We start from the raw sequence: 20368 nt of genomic DNA on the forward strand, positions 1-20368 counted from the left end.
GTATTAGATTAAATTTACAAGAAAGAAAATCCAGAAAAGATCCAGTGGTTTTGAAAATTTTAGCAAAAAATAATTTTTTCTGGAAATTTTCAAAGTAAAATAACTCCGTTATTTTGGACTTATTTGTAAAACGTTAAAGTGAAAATATGTTTTTTTTATCGAGATCTACCACCCCTTAAAATACTTGTACTTATCTCTGGGACACCCTGTATATTTATGAATAATAATTATTTATTCTTTAATCGAGACGATCTTCTCAATTATTGCCATTTTCTTGTAAAGGGTGGAATGAGTACTTGAACTTCGCCATTTATTGTGCGAATGTTTCCGATATTCGGATACACAACCCTAGTGTATCTGGTCACTTCGGCATGGTAATGTCCAGGCGGAGGAATGTTAGCTGTAATTGCAGCCCTCAAACTAGCGGCTTGCGTGCTTCCCGCAGGAATAATATTAGCTGGGGCTGCCCTTGCACCAATAATTTCAACTTCTCCCTGATAACCATCGTATCGAATTACACCTGCTGCGGTTCCTTCTACAAAGTATGAATACGACTTTACAAAACTTATCAACTTATTTAATAAGAAGCATGGTAACTTTAAAATTCATTTAGTCCTGTAATTTTTCAAAATTTAGTTGAAATAGGATTGAAAATGAAAATCGTTCTCATTTTATATGTATTGTAAATTATATGGTGAATGTCTATCGACTCTCATTTCCAAGCCAATTTGACGTCATTCTTTTTCTATTATATATGGGGTACATGAAGAAAGAAATATCTTGATGAGAAATTATATGATTTGGATAGGAGATAGGACCACATCTAAAATTTGACTCATTACTTTTTAACTAAAAAGTAAAAATAACTGTCATTTGTCTTAAATTCTTTTGCCTAGATATACCTCACAACATACTTACTCTATACACTGATTTTTTACACAGTTTTTTTTATTAATTAACCTTTACAAATCTATTATGATTCTCCTATGATCTACCGGGTGCGTCTCAAAAGTGGCTCACCCCTATAACTTTTTTAATTTTTCAGATAAAAAAACGAGATTTGGTATGTTAGTATATGACATAAATTGGGATTGATTTACGTATTCAATTGTTTTTAGTCACTTCCTGTTTCACCGGAAATGACTACAACTTTTGATTTTTAAATGGCACCCTCGGTATTTTTTTACTTTATTCATATATTATATCACGAGACCTATAAATTTAATCGATTAAACTAAAAAGCAAAATCATGCAAACAATTATTTGGGTAGCTTAATCAATTAAATTTATAGGTTGAGTGATATACGGCTAGATTATTTCCTGAATGACTTAGAATGAAGCGAATGACTAAGAATGAAGCAAATAACTATAAGTATTTTATTAACTATAAAAGTTAACATTTTCGAACAACATTTAACAACTTAACCGTGAATTCATTTTCACTACAGGGGTAAATAAAATTTAAAGACGTTTCAAAACGACGCGACGTCTCATAAGCATCTCATAAGTAATGTTTGTGCTTCTGCTACCTTGGTTACACATCCCAACAATGCATCGAGGACCGTTTCGCATGTCAACATATCAAATTCTGACGTATTTTTCTCCACTTATTTGTTCAAAATAATATCGAATAAGGGGTTTTTACCGATTAAAATCGTTACTAAGTCATTACATATGAGTTGTAAATCAATGTTTTTAAATGAACTGTTGCCAAAATCCCTCAGATTAGTGATAAACGACAAAAAGAAAACCCAAAAGGTAGCCGAAAAAATAATCGCGGTTAAACTGGTCTTTCTTTTTTAAATCACTTATCTAAACAAAATTTATTCGAAAAATTAGATTAGCTGATTGGTCCATTTCACGATGAAGGAAATAATCCATAGAAATGACCCTCTAAATAGAATGGCAACTTTTGACATTTTCTCATATTATGGTTTATTTGAAATTGTAACATGCGGTTCATAACGATAATTTGAGTCGAAATATCAAGTGTGTGGTACCAAACTATTCGTAAAAAAATGCTTTTTCCAAATATGCCAATGAGCCACCCTTGTTCCATTTGAAAAAATTGAGATATGATTAAAAATACGATTTGAGCATTTTTTAATCGGCCAGGACAAGACACGAAAAATATCAGACGATCAAATCTATTTTTCCAAGGCACCTTGATTAAGAATTAGTGTTTTTAACATAGCCATAGCACTCTAGATTGAATTTTGAATATGTCAATCAATCCCAATTTACGTCATGTACTAACATACCTTTGAATAAGAAGACTAAGGAAGGAGCATAATGCTATCCATGTATGGGCGGAAAATGGTGGCCGGAAAAAGCGCCATAAAAGCACTCTAGGGTGGGGATCCTTGACAGTTCTGTTTGACGATTCATTTGACACATTTGAATTTGATTTGAAATTTTGTGGATTTGTCAGTCTTTACGGAGCTTATTTTATGTTATTTATTATTTATTCTACTACTGATAGTTGTATAAAGGTAGTAAATCTAGATGGAAATTGTGGCAGAACTTAAATTAACAGTGACACTATCGCGATTTATCGAAAAATATTCTAAAATAGTTGGTTGTGTAGCGTGCGGTAGATCTCGGCAAGAATTGAGTGAAATAATGGAACAACTTTTCGCTAGTAAGTGACTATATAATATAGATACGTTAGTAAACCAATCATTTATGAAATTCACTTAAATTAACTAAATTATATATTTTTCTTGCATTTTAGCTTTTATTTATTACTTGTCAAAGATTAGATGTCAAAGAATTTAGATACGTTAATTTGACTTATCTGCTTCAGTAGCGTATCGGATGTTTGTGTTAATAAATACTTATTATAATTTATCTATTTTTATTAGAATTATATATTTTTATAACAATTTTAATAACTACCAACATTTATTCACAACGTAACATAAAACAACAAATTATTGAGTCTGCCCCACGTCTACCCTACATCATAGTTTTACATTTTTTAAATAAAATTAGAACGACACTGATAAACCGGAATTTAAGTCGGCCATATTTGAGGCCCATCGCGGTGTACCTAAGATTTTTGATATGCTCCTTCCTTAGTCTTCTTATTCAAAGTAACATACCAAATCTCGTTTTTTTATCTGAAAAAATTAAAACGTTATAGGAGTGAACTTTTGAGACGCACCCAGTATAGGTTACATTCTCCAGCCATATCTTTTTCAAATCATCTAATAACTTTTGGAGACGGAAAATAGAAAAATAGAAGACGACTTAGATTTCATGAGGTAGCTGATTGTCAATTCGATTGTGTAGAATGTTTAGGAGGAGAGTTCTTTTCAGGAGTTCATCAGGCAGTCTCAGGGCTTTGACAAAAGCCCGTATCTGAGACGGCTCCACTGAGGCTAGCTCTCCATCTCGAACATCAGTCGTACCAAAGTTTATGGGACGAACGGTTGTCATCTCGGCACACTCAGTGATGAAGTATTCTGATGTTTTTCCATTTCCCCACAGAATCAGAGTTTCTCAGCTTCAATGTACTCAGGTGTTCGTTGAAGATACAATGTCCTGTTAGAAATCCCGTGATAATCCTGAGATTGTTCTGAATTAAATCAAGGAAAATCTTTGATTTTTCTCGGTCGTAAGTTCTGTGAAATTGTTTCGAGTATCTTACCGTTGGGGGATTCCAGGTTACGGTTGGAGTCTTTCAGTTTGTTGAGTCTTGAGTTCCGTTTTAAGTTGGCTTCCACTTGGAAGGCAAAAAGATTCTGGTCCTCTGGACTTGGAGTGTTCGCTCTTTTTCTAGCTAGATCGTTTGCTTTTTTATTGTGTTCAATCCCTTGGTGAGCGACACCCAGAGTAGGAGGACTCTTTCTTTCCCTAATTTATTCAGTTTTTCTCTAGGCATTTTTGGAGCAACTTCGAATTGATGGTTACTGAGTTGATCGCTTTTAGTGCTGATTGACTATCGGATAAGATAGATATTTACTGTTTTCGATAGTTCCTATTTAAGATATATTATGCGCATCTTTCGATAGCGTAGATTTCTGCCTGAAGGATGCTCGGTTAGGTGCCCATTGATTCGGAGCATTTAGTTTTCGGCCCAAATACTCCTATCCCTGTCCATGATTTGGTTTTTGAAGCATCTGTATACCACGTTATGGTATGATCCTTTATATGCTGAGCAAACCTTTCTCTATTTTTATTCTTTTTATTGCTCGATACTACAGTGATGTGTTTCTCAAAGTTGTACATTCTTGGTATGTCATCCACTGGGGGCTGGAGGAGTGACATTTTCTTTTTGCGGATATTCCAAGCCCTTCTTCTTCTTCTAGTGCAGATCCATTAATGGATGTTTGCGATAACATTTTCCATTGCTTCTCTGTTCGGGGCGGTGTGTATTAACGACTGAACCTCGTGTAGCCCTGTCCACTGTCTAATATTCCTCAACCAAGACATTTTCTTCCTTCCGATACCCCTCCGGCCTTCGATCTTGCCTTCTATCAACAAATGCAAGAAATGATATTTGGGGTTTCGCATTGTGTGTCCCATGTATGCGGTCTTTTTCTTTTTAATCAATTCAAATAATTCACGCTATTTGTCAATCTAGCCGTCCAAGGTATCTTCAGGATTCTGCGATATAGTCACATCTCAAAAGCCTCCAATTTGTTGATGGTAGCTGCTTTCAATGTCCAACCTTCCATACCATAAAGGAGCACCGACCACACATAACACTTTACGAATCTTAATCTAATAAGGTCAAAATCAGAACAGACAAGTACTTTTCGAAACCTCAAGAATGCCTGCCGAGCTTGTTCGATGCGACATTTAATTTCCTTGTCTGATGTCCAATCTTCGGAGAGCAAGATGCCCAAGTACTTAAATTTATTTACTCTTTCTATGGGCCTTGAGTTAAATGTTAGGATGGAGTTATTAAACACATCTGGGTTTCTGGATATAATCATAAATTTGGTTTTCTTGATGTTGATATTTAAACCCATTGCTTTGCTCTGTTCTCCTACCTTGTTGACCAGTTGTTGTAGGTCGTGTATATTGTCTGCTATTAAGACCGTATCGTCGGCATAGCGGATACTATTAATCCACCTTCCATTAACTTTGACCCCCATTTCAACGTCCTCCAGAGCCTCTTGGAAAATAGCTTCTGAGTTTAAATTAAATAGGAGTGGAGACAGCACGCAACCCTGTCGCACCCCCCCTTCTAACTTGTATGGGATTGGACATGGTATTGGACAATTTTATTTGTGCTGTTTGGTTCCAGTGTAACTTCTCAATGCATTGGATGTCTTTATGATCTATATCAAGTCTTTTCAGGAGCTGCATTAATTTCGTAGTCTATGAAACACAGGCACACATCCTTTCTTTGATCATAGCAGTTCTGGATAAGCACCTGTGTTGCAACTATCGCTTCCCTGGTGCCCAACCCTTGTCTGAACCCCATTTGCGAATCGCTTATGTCCCTTTCACATTTTTTGTAAATTTTCTGGTGTATTATTTTCAAAAATATTTTTAGGGTCTGGTTCATCAGGCTGATAAGTCTGTGATCTTCACACTTTCTGGCATTGGTCTTCTTAGGCAGGGGTATAAAAGTAGAACGCATTCACTGTTTGGGGTAGTGACCTGTCTCATATATAATATTGAATACTTTATGTAATGCTGTAATTCCAAGCCCCTGGCCTGAAAATTCTCCCAGTACTCTGTCCGTTAATGACCATTATAATCATTGTATTCAACTGTGTGAGTTTTACATAATATCTATTTGTGACCACCCTTCTTAACTCTTAGATTTTCCAGTCTTAAATACCTAATAACTTCGAGACTAATGTTCCATATAATTTTTTACCAATGTCTTATTATTGTCTAATACAAACGACCGGATATTTTTTTATGTGACCGAATTGACGTTTCAATTGATGCATTTGAATTTGATTTGAATTTTTTTGGATTTCTATGTCTTTACTGAGTTTTATATTACTGTTTTACTGTGTTTTATATTATTTATTATTAATTTATTCTTCTATTGATTTTGTTTAGAGCTAGTAAATCTAGAAAGAAATTGTGTCAGCACTTTAAATTAATAATGATACTATTACGATTTATCGAAAAAAACTGTCAAATTTTGTTGGTTGCAGATAGATCTCCGTCAAAAGTCGTGGGAAATTATGGAATAACTTTTCACTGGTAAGTGACTATAGGAATATAAAGGAATATGAATACGAGTAGTAAACCGAGATCATTTATGAAATTCACTTATAATTAACTAATTAGATATTTTATCCTTGCATTTTCGCTTTTATTTACTACTTGTCAAAAATAATAATTATTTTAGATACGTCAATTTCACTTGCGTGCTTCAATAGCGTATCTGATGTTTGTATTATTAAATAATAATTAGTTTCTTAACCTTTTTATTAAAATTTTGATCACATTTTAGCAAATGATAAAAAATTTGGTGATCAATGTGCTATTCTAATAGTATTTATAATTCTTTAGATAATTACTTTTTTGTCAAATTTTAAAATTATTGGACATTTTTATAAAATAAATCTTATTGTTTTTTCAGTTAACATTATTTGTTGAATGTCTTAAAATCTTTGGAAGTGTAAATTTTGATTTTAGTATTGTTCGGTATATATTTTGTTGAATGTTGTATATTGACTGTAATGTTCAGACATCATTTTGTGTGTTTAAGTGATCAGTGGTTATGGTAAGGGTCTCGTCTCGACCTTCCCATTGCACTATGCTTTTCCTATACCGAAACATTAATAGTAAAAATGAAATAAAAAAACAAACAACTAGAAACAAAAAGTGTTTATTTTTAGGATATATTTACAAAAAGGAATTACATAGAGTCTTTTAATTTGTATTTACATTAATTTATGCAATTCTGGATCTCAGCGTGACCCTCACCAACCTGGAATAAAGATGAATTAGTTGTATAAATTGTTGTAAAATATATGTATGTATTAGAATAATGAAGCAACATTGAAAAAAACGGCACTAGAGATATCTTGGGTAAATTTACACAGGGAATGTCATCGATCGGCATTTCAAAGCCAACTAGACGCCGTTTTTGGGAATCATAATGGTATATATTAGTATAAAGTCTAGAATTTATAAGATGGCGTTCTAATTCAAAAATAGTACCCAAGAGAACTTTAAAAAAATAATTTTAGAATTACTGAAGTGTGTAAATATATGACTTACCTCCTTCTCCATGATAAGAACCGTCATCACCACCCCAAGAACCTTCACCTTCCCAGCCTCCTTGCCATCCTCCTAATAAATTAAAAGATCAGTGATAAATACATTTAATTACTATTAGTATAAAATATATTGTTTAAATATGTCCAACGAGAGCATTCCTGACAGTGACAGCAATTATCATCTTTTTAATAGATACGCACAGATAAATTGAATTTTCTGTCATTTTTTGGATCTCTAAATCCTCTCCAGCTCTTTGGATAGACTTTAGGAACATATTCTATTATAAATATGGCAATTTGAAAAATAGGTGATTTTGAACGTTTCTTCGAAACCAAAACTATTCAGAAAGGAATATTTTTAAGTTTTAGAAGCTTTGTTCATGTTAATAGTAAAAATAAAATATTGGTCAAATCAACTCAAAAATTATGCGTCTATATATCAATCAGAATAAGAAGAATTAAATTATTCATGTCATATATTATTTAGAACAAAGAAAACTATTTAATATAATATTTACAATACGATGTTGAAAAAAAAACGGCGTCAGAGATGGTTATGAAATGAGCATCTCAATCACTGGCATTTTATACCGATTTGATCATATTTACAATACGATGTTGAAAAAAAAACGATTTTAATGTGTAAGACAGTGATGTAGACAGCTTAATGGAAAATCAAATGTAATAAAAAGAGATAAAAGTTGGGTTGATGCATTTCTTTTATTGCATCAAAAATTCAAACCGCATAATTACGCGTTTATGGAAAATGTTGCATATAGGGTTGGAAGCTTATTCTTCACTATTAGTAACTCATTTGACTACAAATGTAATAGATTATATTTAGCTTAGATTTACCTACAGAGTGTCCCAGAAATAAGTGCAAGTATTTTAATTGGTAGTATAGTTCCCCAGAACACGCCTATGAGGTTTTATATCGCAAAAAAAAATTGAAAATTCGAATCTTTTTGAAAAATTTTTTGGAATTAGTTTTTAGTTAAAAAACATAATTTTTTGATAATATGGCAACATAGGTATTTGTTGTAGGTTATTTTATAGGTATTGGATTAAATTCACAAGAAAGAAACTCCAGAAAAGATCCAGTGGTTCTCAAAATTTTAGCAAAAAATCATTTTTTTTGGAAATTTTCAAAGTAAAATAACTCCGTTATTTTGGACTTATTTGAAAAACGATAATGAGAAAATATGTTCCGTTTATAGAGATCTACCACCCCTTAAAATACATGCACTTATTTATGGGACACCCTGTATTATCTTTATTTCAGTAGTATATATAAAAGTTACTAAAATAGTTTTTTTTCTACACAATTTTTTTTTAAATTTTCTACAAACGTAAAAAATTTTATCTCTCTGTCTGTCAACCGGCTATTTATATTATTGTCTGTCTTACACGTTAAAATCCAGATCACACTTCTAAAATGACCAAATCGGTATGTAAAATTATAAGCGGAAGATAGTTTATTCCAAGCCAACTGGACGCCGTTTTTTTTTATTATACGGTACCTTCTCCTCTGTATTGACCATCATCACCTCCCCATCCACCGTTCCAGGCACCTAGAAAAATAAAAATAATTTATAAATAAAATGATTATTTACAATTTATACAGGGTGCTACAAATTCGAGGTACGAGCATTGGTATCTCGGTAACCGTAATAGATACCAACATGGTTAAATTGGGGCAAAGTTGCGCTTTAGGATGTTCACCAAGATGGCATCAAAAAAGTTTTAAAAATTTCAAGGATTGCTGAGTTTCTTGGAAAAAATGGATTTTTTTGAAAATCGATTTTATTTTTTCCTGGCGTTACTTTTTAGGAAATCAAAAAACTAATTACACATTCTCATTGCCACTTTATTAGGGCTATCTGATAGTATTTTTAGATTTTCAAATTAGCTGATAATTTGTGAGACACAGAGGCCAACTTAATTTTTTTAAATACGGACCTGCATTTTTTATTTCAGATTTTGAAAGAACTCGATCTCTTGAATTCAATGATATGCCACACTTACAATAAAGACTACAAAATGCATTTGGAACTATAACAAGAAGTTATGTTCAAAGAGCTATAAATAAGATTGATAGAGAACAAAAAATAAATTTGTGCATTAGAGAAGGTGGTAACGCTTTCGAACATGTAGAGCATTAGAAACTAGTTTGTAGATGTTGATTTATTTATAATAACTACGATTAATATTATGAATATTATTAGATCGTACACTGAGATTTCAAATTCACAATAAAAAAAAGTTAAAAATAATATCGTTAAATTGCTGACTTGGATAATATTTATTTGAATCTTTCAATTGGCTGGGTTTTCCTTATTCAGTGTTAATTAGCTCTAATCAATATTGTTACGATGAATATAATCAGATTAAATGATTACTGAGACCAGAGTCGTACTTGAAATTATTTAAAATAATAATTAAATAGTTTTGTTGTTGTTAAGGTACCCAAAACAAAAAAGTATAAAGTGTGGCATATTATTGTACTCAGGAGACCGAGTTCTTTCAAAATCTGTAATAAAAAATGCAGATCCGTATTTAAAAAAGTTAAGTTGACCTCTGTATCTCACAAATCATCAGCTAATTTGAAAATCTTAAAGTACTATAAGATAGCCCTAATAAAGTGGCTATGAGAATGTGTAATTAGTTTTTTGATTTTCTAAAAAGTAACGACAGGAAAAAACAAAATTGATTTTCCAAAAAATCCGTTTTTTCCAAGAAACTGAGCAATCCTTGAAATTTTTAAAACCTTTTTGATGGCATCTTGGTGGACATCTCAAGGCGCAACTTTGCCCCAATTTAACCATCTTCGTACAACTTAACAAGTATAGCTAGAGACGTGAGAAATATAAAATAAGAGACGCCCCTCGATGCGCAGTGGACAGCACACAAATTTGCTTTAATCGGATTTGTCGTAGCGTAACTGCATCTCTCTTCCGCCGAATGCGTTCTCTCTCTATCGTGTGCGCGACCGGTGCTATCCCCAAGTCTCTTCCTATATTTGTCAAACTGTATCTATTACAGTTTCCAAGATACCAATGCTCGTACCTCGAATTTTTAGCACCCTGTATACTAACAGCTTAAATTTACATTGTATTAATTTTAACAATTGCTTTATTTAATAATTTTGTATTGCTCTTTTTATTTCAAATTTAATGTGTTGCAGCTATAGTTTGTCCAACAAAAGAAACAAGATTTGGAGAGACTACAACTGACAATGACTTCAACTATGACTTCGAACATACCATATCTCTAGAGTGGCAAATAGAACAATTGACAATTAAATTAAGAATATTAAATATTAGAGACATTTAAATTAGGTTATTAAATTTATATAACTCTTACCTTCACCTCTGTATTGGCCATCATCACCACCCCATCTACCACCTCCGTTCCAGGCACCTAAAAAAAATTAAATAAACTTAAAACCTAAATTCTTAAATTAAAATCATAAGTTTTGTCAGTAAACTAGAATTATATAGCTTCCAAGTCGCTTCTTTTAATTTAGGTACAATACAATCGGAAAAAAAGGCGTCAACGATGGCTATAAAATGAAGATCGCTGTCATTTTATATATGTAAAATTTTATAGGGAATGTCATTGATCATCATTTTCAAGCTAACTGGACCCCGTTTTTTTCGATCATACTATATTTTAGGTTAATAGTTTAAATAAATAGTTACTGAATAAATTTTTGTTATTCATAAAACAACAAGAATCGTGATAAAATTGTATCAAATTCATCATTAAATACAATTTAATAATATATAATGATTTGGGATCACTCCGATAAGAACTGTATTTGAAACATTAAAGAGAACTGAGAACCAAGAAAATTTTAAAGAGAAGTCTAATAGGCATATTATGTCCTAACACCATGTATATCAGCTGAGGAATTCTGGACCACGGGTGCAATTTAGGATACATTAGAGAGAGATTGTTTGCAAGATGATTCCTTGCAGCCAATTCAAAACATATGTAGGAAAAACTAAGCAATAATAACAACGGTTTGTTTACCTTCTCCTCTGTATTGACCATCATCGTATCCACCGCCGTTCCATGCACCAGCACCTTCCCATCCGCCAGCACCTCCAGCACCGATTCCGCTGGGTCCAATGGGTCCTTTGGAGGTTATAATACCTGAGGGTCCTAAAACACAATGTAATATTAACATATTGGCGATTTATTTTAAGTTTTCATACTATTTTACTATATTCATATTGGGTTTGTTCGTAAGGAATTGATATTTAATTAATTACAGTCTAGATTACAACTGAGTTAAAAGTGAACAAGTAAATATTTTATATTTCGACTTTCAGATAGTATAGAATAACTCTTAGATAAAAAAATATATTAGGTATATCTCAAATAGATATCGTAAAATTGGAAGAAAACCCAAAATGCTTTTTTTTGACATCCTCGCAGCAAAATCTTCAATTGTTCGATTAGTTTTAGAGATATTGGTTTTAAAATATAAGAAACATGTCTAAAAACTAGTAATTTCTACTTTCTTTATGTCAAAACCATTTGTCATAAATGAATATATATCGATGAAACCACAATGTTCTTCCCTCATTCTCTCTACAGATCAAAAAGCCAAATAAGGTTCATCAATGTCATTCATAGGTCTTGAACACTTCTATAGAATTGCAAAAGCAGTCACTTAAATTTCTAGAATGGTGACGAAATTCACCAAAGTTGAGACAACCCACACGACAGACACGATAAGCAAAATTAGAAGACAGTCAAAGCTGTAGTGAGTCTACTAACGGTGTTTTGTAAGCTTAATAGGCATATTCAGCTGACGGGATTGACGGACGAAGCAATGTGCATATTCTGTCAATTTGAAGAAGAAACTATAGAATACAGTTTATGTCGGGGCGATAACCTGACAGTTGTGCGGTTTTTTGTACTAGGCAATGATATTATGCCATTGATCAACATAAAAAGACTCAGGGGACAGCCATCTTTTGATGCGTGTCAAATACTCGTCAGCGAGTAATGGCAGTAATAGTAGTAGTAGTAGTAGTAGTAGTATGCAATTGATAAAGAGTTATATGGAGAGTTCAGTCTCCAAGTTGCTGGATTTTTTGAAAAGGATAAGACTGGAGAATGCAACCTAAGGATTAGAAGAGGACTACAATAGATCTAAGAAATCTATTTTGAGTTATTACTTACGGTATTTTTGTTAATCTAAGAGATGAAAAAAAATTGAAGCATTTGAAATGAAAGGAATCGAAGCATTTGAGAAATAAAATCGAAGCATTTGAAATGTGGACATATAGAAGAATGCTTAGAATATCTTGGACCACCAGAACCAGAAATGAAGAAGTTCTTCGAAGAATGGAGCAGGACAGACTACTTCTGAATATTATGAAGCGACGAAAACATGAATACCTTGGCCGTATAACCTGAGGACCTCGATATGAATTTATCCGACTGATCCTTAACCGAAAAATCGAAGGAATTGGACGCAAGAGGCTTTCGTGTTTGAAGAACTTATGGCAATGGACAGGCTTGAGCGCGGATGAATTACTCCATGTAGCGCAAGATCGAGAGCGATTCAGAGATATTGTTAACATGGCAGTCGTCAACGTTCACTAGGAACATGACACTTGAAGAAGAAGAAGAGATGTTATGAAATACATGTTCTGTCAATCTGATACAAAAGTTCTGTCACAAGATAAAAACTGACATGAATGTTAGAATTGACATTATCTGATTCTGATGCTTTACCTTTAAGGATAATCTTGGCACCACCAGCTCCACCATCTCCTCTCCATTGACCATCATCGCCATCACCACGCCATTGTCCATCGTCACCATCCCACCTAAAAATTAATTAAAAACTGGATTAGATTCATTTGCAAGAGTTTGTAATGATTACAATTTAAAGGTCATTCTCATGCAAAATTTAATTTTGAAGAGTACAATTATATTCAGATTTTAGTTATTAATTTAATTACAATATGATCGAAAAAAAAACGGCGTCAGCATTGGCTATGAAATGAAGATTGCTATCATTTTATATGTAAAATTATATAAAGCAGCATCGATGTTTATTTCCAAGTGAACTGGGCGCAATTTTTTTTGTGATTATACGGTAGTTAGATGTTAGTTGACTGATTTCATGCACAGAATATTATACATTGACATATTTTTACGTATATTAAAGCTAATTGTCTTGTTGCATGCATTACCAACACAAAAAAAATCATATTGACTTTACATGTTATGAAAAACTGTACGAATTTTTACAAGTGTGCAATTTATTTCAGACGTAATATAATGAAAGTCAAGCAAATAATAGATATTAGTATATTTTTAGTAATTCATGCATAATAAATGCAATCCCTTGCATATCATTCTCAACTAAAACTGTCAAGATATTACATAATATATAATTTAGAATTACATCCAAAAAAAAATACAAAAAAATTGAAATAAACTGCCACTACTACATTCTTTCTTTGTAAGTTAATAACTCGCTAAACTTATACATTATCATCACAAGAGTTATTTCTTATTCTGTGTTATTATTATACCTATAGTATTTTAGTGCCTATAGTATCAAATTTTTGAGAGCAATTTTTATGTATGTTCACTTATAAGTTTCTAATATCCTGCATGCAAATAAAAGTTAGTAGGTATTATTAGTAACAGACATTTTTAAAGATATTCTTTAAACACATAAAAATAAATACTAGCAACGCAGCATCCATTAAAAAGACAGTCCAAAAGTTGGAAAGTTATCTGGAGCTCTCTCTTTAAGGAAAACCAAGAAAATTAAAGCGGCCGTGAAAATAACAGACTTTTAGGACCGACTTCTGACTCTGGATGTTTAATAAGAAGGAAAAGAAGAATTGAAGTACCTTCCGTCATCTCCTCCCCATCTTCCGGCACCACCTTCCCATCCTCCGGCACCTCCCCATCCACCTCCCCAGCCTCCGGCAGCACCGGCACCTCTGCCGTCTGGACCAATGGGGCCCTGGGGGGTGATGATACCAGAGGGTCCTTTGAGGATGATTTTGGCGTTGGCCGAGGCGCAAAGGGCCACAGCTGCGATTACCTAAAAAGACGAATCATTGTTATAAATCTATAGTATAAATAACATCAGTGGCATTTGGGGTCTCAAAAGGCAGAAATAAGTATACTATTGAATGCGTGATGGTATTTTCATCTTTTTATACGATCAAATAATAATATCGTCATTTCTAGCACAAAAACTAGAAGAATTGACTGTATGTAACAGAAATAGCAGATATGTCACCTGAAACGTTTAATTTTTTTTGGCTTAGGCAAATTTATTTCCGGGTAAAAAGCTACTGACAAACTGATTTCCGTCTAGATTCTACGCAGTGATAAGTTCCGATATAGATATTTATGTAACAAGTTGCGAAATGAATGTGCTTCAAGCACGGGACGAAAAATTGTCCAACGAGGCGAAAGCCGAGTTGAATAATGCGTCGAGTGCATAAAACACTCTTTTCGCAACGAATTTCATACAAGATTTTTTGTGTGACAGCGGATAATTTGAGATTTTTATGTTATTATTATAATTTATTTTTAAACATTTTTTAAAATGTTCTGGTAATCGGTTTCTAAGGCATTGTTTATGCATTGTCACAAATTAACTACAACAGATGCGAAAGAACACCGAATTACGCGTTCAGGTTTCTGTGACCTTCAGAAAGACTTCATAGACAATCCGCATCAATGTATAGTTTGGGTTATTATTTGTTTGGGTGAAAATAATCTGCACCAATATGTTATCGAGCCATATAATCTCTCAGTAATTTAATAGATTGCTCGTCATATTATATCAGTTCGTAGGAGATTAGGAAAAAAAAGATATTTATAGTATAAAAAATTAATTTATTTAACAAAATTTAATTAAAGACGTGACAAAATAGTTACTTTTCTATTGGTTCTATCGGAGTTTTTTCGACTATATAAATCTTTATTTTTTGTAAACTTTAATGCATAAAATATTTTCAATCTAATAAATAATTTAATGATGTAAATAAGAGGAAATTTCTCACATGGGTGGTCAAATTCTATAGTTTTCATTATATCAAACAGCCTCTGAATGTTTTTTTCAGTGCGAAACTCATCAAAATTTAATATAAATAATTTTTCCATTTCCAGTAAATAAAATGAACAAATTTTTCTACTTTCATGATCAAAGGCTTTTAAATGGGTAAATAATTTCGAGTTATCCAGAGATTCGGATTCTTTTGCAAATTTTAGACAAATATCACATTGATGTATTTGAAGACCCTTTTAATTGATGTAGTCAAACATAATTAAAGGCATTTTGAGTTGAAAACATTTCTCAGAGGCTGTTTGATATAATGAAAACTATAGAATTTAACCACCCATGTGAGAAGTTTCCTCTTATTTACATCATTAAATGATTTATTAGATTGAAAATATTTGATGTATTAAAGTTTACAAATAAAGATTTATATAGTCGAAAAATCCGACAGAACCAATAGAAAAGGTACTATTTTGTCACATTTTAATTAAATTTTGTTAAATAAATTAATTTTATACTATAAAGATCTTTTTTCCTTATAAATAAACACACTTGTATCCCATTTTAAATAAGATATACAAATTACCAAAACTTAGAAATAACAGTTCAAAAGTTCAACAAAAATCCTACACCCGTTTTTAAAAAGAAACATATAACCACGCACTATGTCATTCCAGCAAGCGAATACGACACAGCATAGGTTTCCGGACTACACGACTGGTGTATTTACACCACTCAATAGGCTTGTGGGGTTTGCCGAGCGGTTTCCGATGCAGTCGCTTTCTTTCGCATCTGTTATAGGTAATTTGTGGCATTGTTTAGTGTTTACGTGATCTGTGGTTTAGTGACAAAGTTCTGTCAGGTTCAAACGTCGCCGTATTTCCTGCAAAGTTTTGTGAAAAAATGAGTGATAATGACGAGTCTTTAGATATTCAACAAGCTGCTGAAATTGCGCTATCCACATCCACCCAGTTAGTGCCCGAGAAGTCGAAAAGCTTATAAGAGACCACCTACAACAACTTTGAAACCTGGGTCAAAGAAAAACATGTTGAGAATTTCACAGAAAAGGTATTGCTAGCCTATTTCCTGAAGTTATCCACTATCTTAAAGCTGTCAACTCTGAGCAGTAAATATTCGATGCTCTCTCTCCGCACCATGATTTACCTGAACAGAAACGTAGATAAATAAACAAACTAGAAACGTAGAAATTCACAAACTATATTGCATTTTTAAAAAGAAAAACTTCCGGATATCAGACAAAGAAATCAAAGGTATTTACACAACTGGAAATAGAACGCTTTATGAAAGAAGCCGATGACAAAGAATTCCTTTTAGTTAAAGTTGTCTTAATCGTTGGAGTATTTGGAGCATGTAGGAGGGAAGAAATCACGTTTTTGACCGTAAATCCGATTAAATATTGTCAGTCATTGTCAGTGTGAAGATTCCGAATAAAAAAACTTATTTTCCAAGAGTGTTTACGATTACTGAGGGACCAATAGATGGTATCAATTTCTTACATGTATTTCGTAAGTATGCAAAACTTCGACAATTTAATGTGACACATTAGCGATTTTTCTTGACGTATCGAAAAAATCAATGCTGTACCTGCCAGTTGAAATCAACACAATTGGGGATATGCCAAAAAAGATAACGGAATTACTTTGACACTCCAACGCCATTGAATACACTGGTCATTGTTTCCGGCGCAGCTCTGCAACAATGCTGGTAGATTCGGGAGCGACATCACAGTTTTAAAGAGACATGGAGGTTGGCGATCAAGCTCGGCTGCTGAAGGTTACATTGAAAATTCAATTGAACAGAAAACCGAAATAGCAAAAAGAATCATAGGACAGAAAGACACGCCAAATACGAAATTAGTTCACGTAGAAGCAGAAGCTACCAGCATTACCAGTACAAGAAATTTACTTATTCCGACTCCTACAACTTGCATTTCTCTTAGAGACGAAAAGTTTGGTTTGGTTGTGTGTCACTTTTAGGTGCAACAAGTATCACTTTTAGATGCTAGTGCCTAAAAGAATGTCATTTCGAATCTCAAATAAATATCAAAAACTCTCAATTTCGAAACGCTTTTACAAGAAAAATAATTTTTTATTTTTTAGTTTTCTCTTTAAGCGAAATACCTGCTTAGTTTCTTTTTGAGGAAATGCTAATATTATTTTATATAAGTGTTTGAAATCTCATCACATCCAAATTGTAAAAAAATACTTCCTTTTTAATCTTTGATATGCATTTAGTTAATATATTAAAATTTTTAGAAATATTTTGTTTTAAATGTTGACAAAAAGTTGACGTGTTTGAAACTAATAACAGCTTTAAACAATAAATTACTACCAACTTATAACTTAATAATATATAATTATAACTCTATATATCGCTTACTACCGACAGGTTTAATAAATGAATTTTGTGTAAATAATCGTATTATATTATGAATACTTAAATAATTTCTTTGTGTTTATTATGAACATAATAATTGTTATCTACTAAATTTAAATGTAAGTGGATAAAATATACTGTGGAAATAAAAACAAAGTTACAATAAGGTAGAAACAAAAGTTCATTTCAAGATTAACTATGTTTTTGCTGTTGCTGTTTACTGTTTTAACAACAGTTAAAACAGTGAGTGAAACACTATAGCAGCAAATTTTATGTTTAAATTTTAGATTTAACTGTTTGTCAAAGACTTCAATACTTCAAGAGCTTTATAATTTTATTTTCAACAGTTTCAAAATTTAAAAAAAAAATAGTTTTGGTAATTTTCAAACTCAATATGTTTTCTGGGAAGAAAAGTTACTACTGTCATTAAAACAAAAATAAAAAAACATAGAAGTAAAAAAAAAAGAAAATATAAAAACTATTTAAAATAGCGAAAAATTTAAAGGACAGTAGAAATGTTTATAAGAAACCAATTTTGGCAGTAGTGGATTTTTAAAAGGAAGTATGTATAAAGTGTAATGTATAAATTTAGTTAGACATATTGTTTATTCATAACGTTTTTTTTTCAATAAGAAATGCTATCTAGTGTAGTATTATGAGGACACAAAAAGAGTCAATTAAACTAAATATAATCTGCAAGGACCGTATGGTGAAAAAATAGCGTTCAGGTGACTTTGAAATGACGATCGTTGTCATTTTCATACAATTTTAAATATAAAATGACGCCAATCTTCATTTCCAAGCCATCTCTGACGCCCTTCTTTATTTCAATCGTATGGTATATACAGGGTGAATCTTAAATAAAGGCAAATATTTTAGGACTAGTATATTTCGATCCCAGAAACACGTATATGAGGTTTAAAAAAATTAAAAATTTGAATTTTTTTGAAAAACATTTTAGAAAAAAAACATAATACCTATCATCATAATACGGCAACATAGGTAGTAGTTAAAATTTACAAGAAAGAGAACACAGATATATGCAACAGTTCTTAAACTTTAAGCGAATGCTTTTTTTAATTTTCAAAGTAAAATACCTCGCTTATTTTTTGAAAAACGGCAAAGAGAAAATATGTTACTTTTATCGTGATCTACCAGCTCTGAAAATATTTGCACTTATTTAAGATTCACCCTGTATAATAGAGTACCAAAATATCCAGTACTATTATAAAAATATACGTAATATACTGCTAAATATTAATAAAGAAAAAAACGTAGCTAAACTGATATGGTTAAGAATTATTAAAAAAAAGAAACTATTTGACAAAAATTTAAATTTAGGATTTTTAGAAAATTTTTGACTTTTGAAATATTTAGAAAAAAAATTTGTGTGCGGCACTTTTGCCTGTATACAATATGTTTTCGATAGCTTACCAGAAATTTCATATCAGATCCTTTGAGTACCAAACTAAAAGACAAACTATGATTTATTTGCAGATACACCCTAGTTTATATAGATCGATTTGTGACCTTCGAAGACAACAAGGAAAATGCGTTAATTCTTATACAAAATAGTCCTAGGGTCATTATCATAACACAATGCAGTGGTGGAACGCCGCGCGACGCTTTTTTCTTTGATTAAGGTGCGTACGACAGGTAAAATGGGTGGAATGCTAGGGACATACGTGCAACATTTTAGCTTATCTAACAGCTAAAAAGTGTCTAACCTTAGAGCAAGTGAGAAATATTTAACATTCCTTAAAGTTTCGTTTGATTTTATATTTAATATTTCGACAAAAAATATATTTTTTTATTAATTATTAATTCATGTTTATGATCTGTTTTGACTTCTATCTAAAAAAAAATGGTCTGAAAATGATGGTAAATTCCATTCACCATAGAATCTTAAATGTATAATATAGTGATTGACATCTTCATTTCCACGCCAACCCTGATACCGTTTTTTTATCTTATGCTGTTAAATTTTTATTTAAATTTGATATATTATTTATATTGAGTAAGTATTTTATTTTTCAGTTATAGTTTTATAAAATATCTCTATGCTTTAAAATTTTAGTTGTTTCTTTATTAGGTGGTGATGAATTTTTCAGAAATAAGATTGAAAAGACTAGAGATAGAGAAAAGATACATAGTTTGAAGTGTGAAGATATTATTTCTTCTTGTATCTATACAAGGTGAAATAGTGCAAGTTCTGGGTTCCTTGAAGGACTATTAGAGCTACAATTTAAAAATACTTTTACAAGATACAGAGTGTCCCAAATAAGTAAAAAATATTATTGTTGTATTATTTTAAATGGAACACCCTGATATTATTATATTTTTAGAGTCTACGATTGAAATAAAGGTAAATTTGATTAAGGTTTATCACACTTAGACCTTACCGTTTTTTAAATATTTTCAATTTTATGAAATTGCTGGAAAAATTTTAAGGCTTCATGTCTCCAAGGGTATCAAAGTTTTTAATACTAAATATTTACTAAAGATTATTTATTGATCAGATATTGTGTTGCAATAATAAAAATTTTACTACCTTATACAGAGTGTCCAAAAATTTATATTAAATAATTACTAGCTTTATACGGCAATAACTTGTGTAATTTAAATGGAACATCCTATATATTTTACGTGAATCAAATGCACAATGTAATTGTCTATCAAATTGTATTATACCATTTTTTACCCATCTCTTCAA

At 31.8% G+C, this 20368-nt stretch overlaps 1 protein-coding gene across 3 annotated transcripts; it reads right to left on the reverse strand.

The window, feature by feature from the left end:
* Nucleotides 1-245: 245 nt before the first annotated feature.
* On the reverse strand, nucleotides 246-19231 carry LOC115878353 (glycine-rich cell wall structural protein 1.8-like). 3 transcript variants are annotated; one of them, XM_030894825.1, is made up of 8 exons: nucleotides 19090-19231; nucleotides 14093-14289; nucleotides 12957-13051; nucleotides 11238-11369; nucleotides 10566-10622; nucleotides 8723-8773; nucleotides 7204-7275; nucleotides 246-535 (listed from the first exon to the last, which is right to left on the reverse strand). In XM_030894825.1, exons 1-8 carry the CDS (start codon nucleotides 19099-19101, stop codon nucleotides 261-263), a joined length of 891 nt encoding a protein of 296 aa, XP_030750685.1. In that variant the 5' UTR covers nucleotides 19102-19231; the 3' UTR covers nucleotides 246-260. The 3 variants fall into 3 exon arrangements, with proteins under 3 accessions (XP_030750685.1, XP_030750693.1, XP_030750700.1); XM_030894840.1 differs by lacking the exon at nucleotides 246-535 and adding an exon at nucleotides 6793-6910 and having other exon boundaries at nucleotides 19090-19230; XM_030894833.1 differs by lacking the exons at nucleotides 8723-8773; nucleotides 10566-10622.
* Nucleotides 19232-20368: the final 1137 nt, after the last annotated feature.

The sequence above is a fragment of the Sitophilus oryzae genome, unplaced genomic scaffold (genome assembly GCF_002938485.1).
Source record: "Sitophilus oryzae breed Bouriz unplaced genomic scaffold, Soryzae_2.0 scaffold_1062_pilon_pilon, whole genome shotgun sequence".
NCBI classification, from domain to species: Eukaryota; Metazoa; Arthropoda; class Insecta; order Coleoptera; family Curculionidae; genus Sitophilus; species Sitophilus oryzae.

Excerpts from the sequence above, each read along its gene's own strand:
- LOC115878353 (XM_030894825.1), bottom strand. Across the intron at positions 11,370-12,956 it reads TGCCAAGATTATCCTTAAAG|GACCCTCAGGTATTATAACC; the intron begins GTAAAGCATCAG and ends ATTGTGTTTTAG. Across the intron at positions 8,774-10,565 it reads TGGCCAATACAGAGGTGAAG|GTGCCTGGAACGGTGGATGG; the intron begins GTAAGAGTTATA and ends TTATTTTTCTAG.